The 12,426-nt window shown below is 48.5% G+C and overlaps 1 protein-coding gene across 1 annotated transcript in view; it reads left to right on the top strand.

The window, feature by feature from the left end:
- Tpo (thyroid peroxidase) overlaps positions 1-12,426 on the top strand; it is a gene marked incomplete in the record, with an annotated part of 45,259 nt that overhangs the window by 1,377 nt on the left and 31,456 nt on the right. Inside the window, 3 exon segments of the mRNA XM_005404339.2 lie at positions 3,731-3,815; positions 5,024-5,175; positions 7,452-7,584. Coding sequence (XP_005404396.2) covers positions 3,731-3,815; positions 5,024-5,175; positions 7,452-7,584 — 370 coding nt within the window.

The following is a 12,426-nucleotide window of genomic DNA, read 5'->3' as shown; positions in this document are numbered from 1 at the left end:
TTTTTCTTTGTATTTTTGTACTTAGTTCCTTTTCGATGTTCATTCACTAACATCTGCAGGATATTTCTAGAATCAGTGTGCTATCGTGTGAGATTAGGATGAGACTTCTACTGAAATACATTAGTTAAAATAATTGCTTATCTTAAAAAAGAGAAGTCACAAGCCCTGAAAATGAGCTTTACTCAGGCAGAGTGCCGGTGAGACCCTGGCCTTCTTCAGGGCTGCACACCGCCCATCCGCTTGGTTGCTGTTGGGCAGGGACTGACCAGCTCCAAGCCCTGGCCATCCTCATCCATGCCCAGCCCTGGTTGCTGCCGCTTAGGGTGCCTAATATAGTTGATAATCATAGACTTTCCTTTCATTGGGATACTTAGAAGCTGCCTCAGGACTTGTTTGCTTTGTAAATTTCTCATTTAGAACATAGATCCTGCTCACAGCGTTTCCGTTTTACATTTGTTTAGTATAAGAAGTTTTTATTTAGTTAGTTATTTTAAACAATTGACAACACCTCGTTAGCTCATTTGGGACAGTACTATAAATAGTCCTATAAACTTTCCCCAAAGTGTAATTTTCATCAGCTATACGCACCACAGCTCAAACCTAGGCGCATGTAGCAAACCACGCTATGGGGTGAGTCTGTGTACTGGGGTTCCCAGCATCTGTGCAACAGGTTTTGGGCACCCCCTCCCTGCAGTGTGGAACCAGCCCAGGATGACTACCCCATCGCCGGGATCCAAGCACAAAGAGAAAAAAGAATTCAGCACCTGAAAAATTCCACAATAAAAATATCTGAAAATGAAAAGTAAACATTTCCTTTCGCCCAGCAATCCTATGCATGGGCCATTGTAGTTCTAGAAAAATGTGAGATGCGTCCTTTATGGAAGACTCCATAGCAGCAGCAAGGGCCCAGGAGCACTGTATCCTGTGTTCTCATCAGCGCAGCCGAAGATGCATTTCTAGCCTTGGAGCAGAATCCAGAGCTAAGTGCAGTAACTTATGGCAAATGCTCCAGCAGCAGTATGAACAACAGGAGCAGGACATTGGCTGCACACCAGGAAACGTGGGCCCAGGCCCAGGGTGGATTTGTTTAGAAAGGAAAGTCAACAGGTGCCCTTCTGGTTCACTAGATTTCAGCAAACATGATCAAAACTCGGTCCTGACCTCAGCTCTGAGCACTTGGTTTTGCTCAGGGTCAGCCAAGGGTAAGGCGCAGGAGCGTGGTGAGCTGTGCGGTTTTGGGCCGTGAAGATCTGGGCTTTCTTTTCGGTTTTGTTTCATTTTCTTTGCTTCATTTATATAAACCCTTGTGGAGCCAGGCAACTTCCTTCTTCACCTGAAATGTAGTATCTTCTTGCATAACAATGTCCTGGATTCCTTCTCTTTCGTGTGCCATGGATAGAACTGGGGGAACTTTTGGGGCTCACCCTGAAAGGGTGGAAACAATCTCCGACAGGTGCGGTCACTCAGGGAGCGCCAGGATTTGGGGCAGCGGCTCCTGGTCTAGGCATTGAGTCAGCTACCTCCCTCGAGTTTCATGCTAAGTTGTGAAGAAAAGCTGGAGGAGATAGGCTGCATGGAAGGGCATCACAGAACAGTTACAGGTGATGACGTGCCACCATGACGTGCCACCTGGCATGGGTACAGTCTGAGCTGAAGGTGTAAAGAAGAGGTGGACCGGGTCTGAGGACAATAATAACTGACAAGTCTATAAAACTTTTCTTTAAAAATTCAGTGAAATGTTTGTTAATAAAAAAGACAAAGGAATAAATAATATGTGACTGATGAAGCTTAGGTGAGAGTGTACGAATATTGGTCAATGACAAATTCTGTCTAGGTGCTGACTGAGCTGGGGATTTGATGCCGGCACTGTCATAAGCTGAGGGTGACACTGGGCATCACATCCTGTGCTTTGAATCCTGGAAGGAGGTGTGGCCAGGTGGCAGGGTTCCTGAACTCCATCCCAAGGAGCCTGATTTATCCCATGGGAATCGGGGACCCATTGGTGCTATTGGGTGCAGGACCCACAGGTCTGTGTTAGGAAGACCACTCGGGCCACAGCTCCACCAAGAGATGCAGGAAATGGACTCAGGAGTGAACAGAACCTTTCCCACCCGGCAGACAGACACGACGCTGCTGGGTACAGACCACTGTGCAGGGGACCTCACGCAGCAAGGAGCGGGGAGAGGCCATGCCGAGCTTGTTGGTGCTACTCGACTCTGGGTGAACGTTTGAGGCATGAATGCAGGCCGGGGCAGAAGGAGGTGGTGTGGGTTCAGAAGCGAAGTTCAAGGTGAAGATAGATGTTTGGGAGAGGATGGCACAGATGACACTCTGAAGAGGAGATTGGGGGGAGGGCATAGGAGGCTGGGAGCCCAGCCTGGCCCTACAGCTCGAAACCCTCACTGGCCCTGAAGCTGCACCAACCTCCTAGATGATGACCAGGACAGCATACAGCAGGGCTGGGGTTGCCAAGTCTTTGAGGTGGGATTTGAACCCAGGCCTCCCTGCCAGAAGGTCAGAGAGCCCCCTCACCTGCACTGATTAGCAAATTTGACCAAAAAGGGGCCACGACTGATTTCAGAAGCAGCAATGAGCTGGCAGTGGAGGCAGCCTCAGTGGGTGTCTAAGACCAAGAGGAACGTGAGTGAGATTCCTGTGCGTGCTCACCCCGCAGTGGGCCTGGCATCCTCACTCCACCTGGGGACCTGGGGTCCAGTGTGTCTCACACTCACAGCTTCCGGTCCCTCCATCTCTTCTGTGCCAACACCATCAGAAGGCGCTCAGGAAGAGGCTGCTGGGTCGCGTAGCCCTGCTGGGGTCTCGCGTGGACTCGACATGCTCGCTGGAATGTTGGCACGTCATGCTACTCACTTCCAAAAATGTTGACATTTGCCTTTTATGTGCTTGCTTTTCTCTTTCCTTCCTCCATCCTCCTTCCGTACCTTCCTGCCTCTCTCTCTTCCTTTCTTTCTCTACTGGAGACTGAACACAGGACCTTTGTACTAAACTACGTCCTCAGCCCATTCTTATTTTTATTTTGACACGAATCTTCCAGAGTTGTTAAGTGGCCCAGGCTGGGATCAAACTTGCCATCTTCCTGCCTCAGCCTCCCTGAGTGCTGAGGTTGCGGGCCTGTACCACCTACCAGGCTGAGATTTACCTTTGCAAAAGTAGTTTTATTTCTACATAGATATTTAATGCTCGCAACGTTCTCAGTGTCCCTTTACTTGTAGGAATCAATGCATTTCTTTCAGTGAAGTACTGGTTACAGAAAAGCTGACGTAGTGACAGGAGGAGGGGGTGCATCTCCAGCCATCCCTGTCACCTTCCTAACACATGTCTGGATCCAGAGGTGGGGTCCTGACCTACCCGACAGCCTAAGTGCTGACAAAATAAAATCTGATGACAGCAATCTCAGACACTGCTCCTGTATTTGAAGAATTCATCTTCTGTGAAGTGTGCAAACACATTGTTATGAACGGACATATTCAGAAAGCTGTTCAGGGTCATGAGATAGTTTGAGCAACTGAGAAATGGGATGTAGACACATCCCTGCCTGTTCTAGTCTCGCTCTGAGAGAGGAGCAGCGCTCCTTCTTAGGGATACAGGTCCGTGGGAGTGCAGTGATGCACTGGTCCCCAAGGTTGTCCCTACCCCTGCTGGACTGGAGGTGACGACTACAGCAGCAGAGTTGCAGGTGCCACTGGGCTTTTACTGTTTTGTTCTGCAGGAAAGGCCAGAAACGCTCATGTTCGCAGTGTGTTGGAGGCCAGTGAGCGCATGGTGGACAGGGCCATCTACGCCTCCCTGGAAAGGTAAACTGGCATAGCAGAAGGCGGAGCAGTGGGTGTTGACTGTCATCTGCTGTCCCGCATTGCCCCCCTCATTCATCACTGTCACCTCCTAAACTGCCTAGCAGCCCCATCTAAAATCCCAGCCCCATGCTCGTGGGAGAAAGTCACTTTCCTGTATCACTGCAGGAGGCAGAGAGAAGTGAAATGAATCTCAGACTCTCTCTTTAGCAAAACATAGAACAAAAGCACCATGATCCGACCTGTAATTCAAGACTTTCTGGTTAAGAGAGGCTGAAATCCTGATCAAAAGTGGAACTCCCTCCCCAAGATCTAGCGCAGAGCAAGGAACAAGGGCTCTAGAGGTCCCTCTTGGGTGTCGGTTGTGATGCTATTGTGACACTACCTTGTGCATACGATACACAATTCTGCCACTGAGCTACAACCCAGCCCTCAGAGGTTTGCAGGGCCACATGGAGAGTTACCTACAGCAGATCTCTCTAATAAAGTACCCTCCAAAGACCCCAATCCCAGCTCCTACCATGACCAGCCTTGTTCTTAGGGTAGCCCAGGCATTTCTGAGAGACCCCCACCTGCAGTGCCCCAGCTCGGGCAGCCACTGGGTGGCAGGTGCCTGTAGCCCTCTGTCCCACACTGGGCCCAGCCTGCACGTATGTCAGATATGACTTGGGGGTCCAGAGTCCACATAGCAGGTGCACAGGCAATGCTTTGGGCCACCCGGAGACGAAAGGGTCACTACCAACCACACCTCTGTCCTGCTGCTGTCCCTGGCCTCCCGGTCCTCAGGAACCACTGTGGCTGGTGCTGCTGTGAATCCAGAAGGGCCAGGCCCCATGGGGAGGAGGGGACAGCAGCTTGAGGGGATCTCACAGGAATGCTTGCACTGGCCTGGGCCACCAGCAGCCTGGAGGGCCATGCACAGACACTTCCTATCTCTGGAAGTGACTGGGTTTTTAATATGAAGCAAACAATTGTTATGAAGATCAACTTAGAACAGGCATGGGAGTTAAAGGGCGAATATCAGTGATTCCCTCCATCATTTAACATCTGTGCACTGTCGACATCGTGGGCCACCCCTTTTAGTGCCCCCGGCAGCCCTGCGGGTGTTGGAATGATTTCATCACTCTCATCACTAGACGCTGAGTTAAGTGGTAACTAAGAACCAAGTGGCCTTAAATGTGTTTTCTTTTTTTCTCCTTCTTATGCTCCAGGAACCACAGAAAGAGGGACATCACTTCTCCATCTCAGCTGCTGTCTTTTTCCAAGCTCCCCGAGCCCACAAGCAGAGCTATTTCCCGAGCTGCGGAGATCGCGGAAGCCTCCATCCAGGCACTGGGGCTGACGCAGCCGCTGGCTTCCCCGGGTGAGTGTGGCCCCTTGCAGCACAGGGAGGGCATACTCAGTCTGGGGGGGTTGCTGTTGCCGTTTGGGGATGTTTCTAGGCTGACAGCGAGCAGGACATGACGGACACTAGCAGCTCTTAAGATGCTTGAGAACAGTCCCAGTTTCCTGTTCCTCCTTCTCTGGGGGATTCTGGTTCTCTGCTATTCAGGTCAGATATGGAGAAGCAGCTCTGTTCTCTGGCGGGAAGCGATTTGGGCATTTTCCCATCACCTCCCTGGCCACTGGGAGCTCACGGTCTAGGGATGTCACCTTGAGAGGAAACACATTTTTCCTAGAGGAAGTGTTCCAGCAAGCAGAGGGCGCCACTGAGCCAACGCCTGGGCAGATTTGGTCACCCAAGGCTACTGCCAGCCCACAAAGGAGGACAGGACCCTGGCCACTTGTGTGGACAGCTGCGGCAGGCCAAATGAGGAGGAGGAGGAGGTTTCCTAGTCAAGGTCTCTATGGATTTAGTGTTGAGATATCAGGAAAATAATGGATATCATCAAAGGCATATTTGTACCTTGTGAGGTGGGAGCAATGTGCAGGATTTCTTTATCTAGTGCTGAGTCACTGGACAAACTTAACTATACCCGGGTCAGCCAGAATTCTCAGCTCCTAAATTTAATGGTGAAGTTTAATTGATTATCTAGCAATAGGATTTGTGTGTGTGTGTGTGTGTGTGTGTGTGTGTGTGTGTGTTACTGGGGATGCAACCCAGGACATTTGCACTGAGCTACATCTCCTGCTCTTGTTTTTATTTTTTATTTTGAGACAGGGTTGCCCACTCTTTCGATTCTCCTGAGAGAAGAGTAGGCTCACTCTTTCGATTCTCCTGCCTCAGCCTCTAAGAGTGCTGACTTATAGACATGCCACCATACTCAGCTTGACATGGTTTTCATTTCAAACCATGTGTTTGGAAAATGTTTGTAAGCACATTGGTCTCCTAGCCTACCATGGGATTGGCTAGGGCCATGAGAGAAAAAAATCACCATCAGGATGGTATGTTCTGGTGCCTGGGATGTGGGTCTCCTGGCTTGTACCTTAGTATTTCTGGCCCCTTTGCCCACGTGAAGGTGCAGACATTCAGGGAAAACAGGCTGATGTGTCTGGTCCAGGCCATGAGGAAGCATTCAACAACCACATACTACACGATGTTTGAAAATTATTCCCTCTAAAAGCATAGCCAACCTAGAACATTTATAATGTAAAAAAGTAAAAGGAGCCCAGAGGTTCTTTTCAATCACTTCAATCACAGCGTAATAACTGCTCTCCTCCTGGCTCTGCTGAAGTGCATTTGGTTGTTTATGTGGCTGCAACCCCTTGGTTCCCTTTAGAGAACTTGGTTTGCTGTGCTGCAGCTGTAAGACATGCATAGCCCCCCATTAACTGAATGCAAATTGTGGTTGGAGTCTTGTTTAACTATTCCCAGTAAGGTGGTTTACTTGCTGTTCTTATTCAGAGCTTGTTTGATTCTCTTCTCTTTGAAAATGGAATGCATTTCTTCCTGGCTTTTTCTTAGTGAATGTCTCAGTCTCATTGGCATCTGATTAGTGATCCATCAAAGTTTTATGGTATTATTTCCAAAGATTTATTTAAACCATCTTGGGGAGAGAACCAGTGGTCATTTCTACTAGCGGACAACAAAAGAGCCCTTACTTTGATTTGTTGAATGACATAGTGACCACACTGGCAAAAAAGAAAGAAAGAGGCTGCTTTCTTGGGCTGTAATTTAGGGAGTTGTGTAAGGACTCTGAGATCAGTGAAAACAGCAGAGGTTTATAGAGGAACAGCTTAAGACTATTAGCAAACCTGACCAAGGCAAGTTTTTATTTTAACTGGGGGATAAAGGCCACACGTTCACCATCCTCTGAGAACCAAGCGTGGCCGGAAGGAATGTGTCTCTGTGCAGCGACAGTGTCTCAGCACTGCGGGTGCCTGTGGGCTGGGGTAACCCGGAGACGCGGTCGTGGTTGGGGCTCGGAGTCCCCACACTACGTCTCTGAAACACCACAAAGCAAAAGCCAAAACAAAACTCTACATCCCTAACAGGAAAGAAGCTCAGGAGAATTAAACGAGGGAGCCCTAGACTTAAAGACAGGATGCAGACTGTCTTGAAAGAATGACTCAGAGTCCACAGGATCCCCTGGCTCAGATGGCAGAGCCACTTACGGGGGGCTACAGTAGAAAGTTTCCTGCATTTGGCAGGTTTGCTCTTGGGAATAGAGCACTGATGCACTGCTCTTCGTTCCTCAGAGGTTTTATCAGAAGAACTACTGAACATGATCGCAAATCTGTCTGGGTGCCTACCTTACATGCTGCCGCCAAAATGTCCCAACACTTGCTTGGCGAACAAGTACAGACTCATCACGGGCGCCTGCAACAACAGGTATGGGCTGGAGAGGCCCCTCATGCCCTCCCATGACTGGGAGCCTGGACCACCTGGAGACTCCTCCCCTGGTTCCTCCCCTGGTTCACCACATGGCAGTGGTTCCCCCCATCTGGTCCTAAGGAAGATGATGTGTCCTCTACTACAGAATCTAGAAAAAGAAGTAAAGATCCTTGCCTAAAATTGAGAGGGGAGAGGGGAGAGGGGAGAGGAGAAGGAGAGGAAGAGGGAGAGAGAAAGAGAGAAAGAGAGAGAGAAAGAGAGAAAGATTGAGATTGATTGAGAGGCTTCTGACATACTTCAGTAGGCAAATCACAGCTGGGTGTGATGGCCCACACTCATAATCCCGGCACTCCAGGAGGCTGAGGCAGGAGAATGGCAAGTTCAAGCCCAGTGTGGGGAACTTGGCAACTTAGCAAGATCCCGTCTTAAAATATTTAAAAAGGGCTGGGGATATAGTTCATTGTGAAGGTCCTTCAATCCCCATTACTGTGCCCATCCCCCACCCCCCAGGCTTCACCAAAGGCTCGAGAGGTCACTGGGATAGCACCGGAGGACACACTGAGCCGCCACATGTGAAGCAGTTGCAACTGCTCTCACCTCGCCCACACAGCCTGCAGGGGGCTCGAGGCACAGAGTGGAAGCACCTCTAGTCTGTCCTCAAGGACCTAGCTGTCCAGTGTGGGAGGAAAGGGATCTGATGGCTGTAATGCTCTGTTGCTACGGCAAAGGCTGCTTCCTGGCTCAAAGAGGAGACAGGATCTGGCGCTGGAGCCCCCGGGGCCTGGGAGGTTTGGAAGTCTCCGAGTAGATGAGGCAGTGGCAGCTCCAGCAGGCGACCCCGCAAAGATGGGATGTTTCTGAGACTTCTCAGATAGCAGCCACCATCACCTTCTGCAGGGTGCCATCCTTTACAGGCAAAGCTGTGGCCACACTGTCAGGGTTTGTTTCTTAGACAGCTGGGACATAAATATAGATCCTGAAATCTTCCAGATAAACTAGGTGAGCGGTGCCCCAAAGACCATGCTACCCTGACAGGTCTGCATCTTCCTGTCAATTGGGGCCATATCACAGATCTGGGAGGCAGATGCCAGGAGCCCATGCTGACTGCAGGTTGGGACACGGAATGGTTTCTGGCCATGCACAGCAGGTGCTTCTCCAGCTCTCTGAGGTCTGGTGCAGCCTCTTCTTTTTCCCTTTCCACACAGACTGAGACATAAAACTGACATGTTTACCTCTTCAACAGTGTTTTTATTTTTCAAAATTTTACTCTAAATATCAAACATCAAGAAGCTGAGTGTTTATCCTTAATACCCTCAAGGAGAATCACAGTGCTCAGCTGGATGAGACTGCAGGTGACCCCAGGTCCCCAAGGGCGGTGTTGCCCTGTGTGAAGTGGTGGCACCCCTGAGCCGGGCCTGGCAAGCAGGCACTGGACAAGGATAACAGTTCTGCACCTCTGCCGGTCCCACAAGGGCTTCACGGCTCACCCTGTGATCTCCGGAGGAGTCCAGTATCCTCCCAGTCACCTTCTGGCTGATGTCCCATGCCGCTGCCTGGCTCCCATGTCCCAGGCTCTGCGACTCTCTGAAGAAGCCTGGGGAAAACTCCCTGATGGTGCAAAGACCAGGAAGGGGTTCAGGGCTCACAGTTAACATCCCCCAGGTCCCCAAGCCCCAAGAAACTGTGATCAACACAGCCACCTCTTGTGCAGGATGCCCAAAATGACAACAGTCCTGATTTTAGCCCTGCAGTTATCACAGAGATGGGACAGATGTCAAGTGCCCCCTCTTTCTGTTTCCCTGAACTGTCTCCCTGACAGCTGCAGCGACCCAAACACCCCAGCCTTTCTGGTAGCTGTGGGCCCTGCCTGTGGCAGACTGGAGTTTAAAGGAAACAGCAGAACTGAGTTTGGACCAATCAATAGGCTTGAATCAGCAGGCTTGAATTTTGATCAGCCACAGGTTCAAATTTGGACCAATCAGCATACTCAAATTTGGAGCAATTGCAGACTCTAATTTTGACCAGTCAACAGGCTTGAATTTAGACCAATCACCAGGCTTGAATTTGCACAAATCAGCAGCCTTGAATTTGGACGAATCAGCAGCCTTGACTTTGGATCCATCAGGAGACCTGAATGTAAGGGTGTAATCAGACCTGCCTCTCCCAGCCTCCAACCTACTTGCCAGCAGAGATACTGTTCTCAGCAGGGAACTCAGCTCAGCACTGAGGCTGTCATCCAGAGACACAGGATAAGATAGGACAAGAGATAAGATAGAAGAAGGAATCTTGCAGATCCTGGGACATCTGGGGACATCTGGGAACATCTGGAGCCACCTCAACACTTACACTGGATGCTTCAAGGACTTTGCCCACTGAGGTGCCAGACAGGCAGAGAACTTTGTTTATTAAAATCTTTCCACCTCATGTCCCTTGCCTTCTTTCAACCCCTGTAAAAGGGTGCCATTTCTCTTTGTTCTCTACAGACTATCTTTTCCTCTTCTGTCTGCTGGCACCACAGCACAATAAAGGCAACCAAGGCCACACTGCCTTTACACAAGTCTGGTGGTCTCTGATCCTCAACCAGGGCGTTACACTGAGTTTGAAGCAATAAGCAGCCTTTAATTTGGACCAATCAGGAGACTTGTGTTTGGGCCAATTAGCAGCCTTGAATTTGGACCAATCAGGGGGCTTGAGCTGGGACCATTTACAGGCTCTGATTTTGACAAATCAGCAGGCTTGAAATTGGACCAGTCAGTAGGCTCAAATTTGGACCAATCAGCAGCACTAAATTGGGACCAATCAGCAAGACTGAACTTAGACCAATTAGCAGACGTGAATGTGGACTAATCACAGCCTCAGATCTGGACTGCTCCCTGGTCTGCTGCTGCTATATAAATAGCATTTCCTTCACAGGCTGCCAATGCCTGTGAATCCCTCCTGGGGTCTTTGGTAGCTGTTGGCGCTTTCGGAATGCTTTACATCTACAAGGCCTCTTGAGAGCCACAAGGCCTCTTCTCTGCTGTCCCTAGCCCTAACGGCTGTCAGGAGATCTGAAAGTGGGAGGATGCTGACTACAGTACTTGGATGGCCCCTAGGATGGGCCACGCCAACCCTTGGTTGCCCCATGCTGCCAGCAGTCTCAGTAGCACATCGTGTCTCTCCCTCCTCTGGAGAAAACCCGAATCACTTGTACAAAAAATGAAAGGCTGTATCTGTAAGGACCACAATAACTTAGTAATAAAGCAATCAGCTTTTTAATACTTATATTTCCAAACACTCTAAAAATAATTGTTGTGTACTCTTTACATATTTTCTAAGTGTCTACTCCTCAAATGCACACAAGGACTTTTAAGTGTCTAGATCCCTGTCTTTTCCAATCCAAATGCTTCTGCCTGGTAAGCTCCCAAGTCCTCAGCACGATGTGTCACCACACTCTGCTTCTGCAGCCACCAGACGGACATCTCTGGTGCTTTTGTTCCCACGTGGGTGTGACAGACACCTTTGAAAGGTGGACACTATCTCTACCTCATACCCAAACAATCCATTTTTCCCCTACCAGAAAATTCTCACTTGTTTTCTTTTTGACCTTTAAGGTGGTATTTACTGTAATTCATCTATAATTTTTTTTTCTAAATGTAAGAAAGCTTTATTCATGAAAGTTTTATATATGCTTTGCTAGTATTTGTTCATATTACATTTTCTGTGTTCATCTTTGTTTTATACATTTATGTAAACGTATGTAAATTTTGTGTTTTACAAATTGCAATTTCATATTTTAAAAATTTGCAGTGAGCATAAGGATCTAAGTGTTCATGTTCTTTAAGACTGAACTATTTTTTACACTCTGTTAGGACCCAGTTCGTGAAATCATCAAAATTAACACCAAAAGGGTGTTAATCAGTTGTTGAGCGCGGAGGGAGCCTTTGTTGGAATTCACTCACTGATCAGCAGGGTGAGCAGTGGGTTAGTTCCCGGGTCCGCTGAGGGTGGTGCCTATTGGACAGTGGCCTACACCCAGTCACCCCGTAAGAGTACTGATGACCAGAAGTGCCCCTGCCCTCGCAGCCTGTGCCTGTGGGTTGTGTGGCTCCCCTCTTTACTGGTGAATGGGGCAGAGCAGTGAGGAACCCCAGCTTACCTTCACCTTTGGAGGTGAAAGGTGCTTGAAACCTTGTTGGTGTGAACTTGCAGTTGGGAACAGAAGTTTGTTATGGAAGTGGAACCTGGTTCTCCAGATGCCCTCAAAATTCCTTCCGCCGTACCTAGGAAATGAACATACGATTTGTTATTGGTAAAAATCACTCTGTGGCACTATCAACAAAAATTCAAATTGGATGGTTCTCCACTTTAAAAAAAAATATAGAAACTGGAAAGCACCTAATTTTCACAAGGCGTATAAGCAATCATTAACAATGCTTTCTCTGTTTCCAGAAAGTGCTCCAAGGCAGATCAAATGATTTTTAATTATATGTGTTCCCTTCTACTTAGGGATACTTTCCCTAATATTCTCAACAGTAGTTGGTGAAATCAAAATGTTATTAATAACATCTTTTCCTTAGCATATACTTTAAATATATTTTTGCCAAAATAGATTTTGAACAGTAGAGTAAAACTGCAGATCAGTGTTTTGCCAAAAAATATTGATTGTCTTCCTTCTCATAGTCAAATAAAATGAATAAGACTTATTCTCAGAAAGGGCCTAAATTTTTCTCTCTCCCCTCTCCATTCTCTCCTTTTCTGTCTTTTCTCTCTCTCACCCTTCCAATTTGGGCTTGAGCCCAGGGCCTTCACACTGAGCTACATTTCCAGCTCATTCTCAAGACTAAATTTTTTTTTTTT

Source organism: Chinchilla lanigera, unplaced genomic scaffold (genome assembly GCF_000276665.1).
Source record: "Chinchilla lanigera isolate Chin_1 unplaced genomic scaffold, ChiLan1.0 scaffold00086, whole genome shotgun sequence".
Taxonomy (NCBI): domain Eukaryota; kingdom Metazoa; phylum Chordata; class Mammalia; order Rodentia; family Chinchillidae; genus Chinchilla; species Chinchilla lanigera.
Note: the sequence above shows the minus strand (reverse complement) of the source record. Positions and strands in the feature narration are given on the sequence as shown.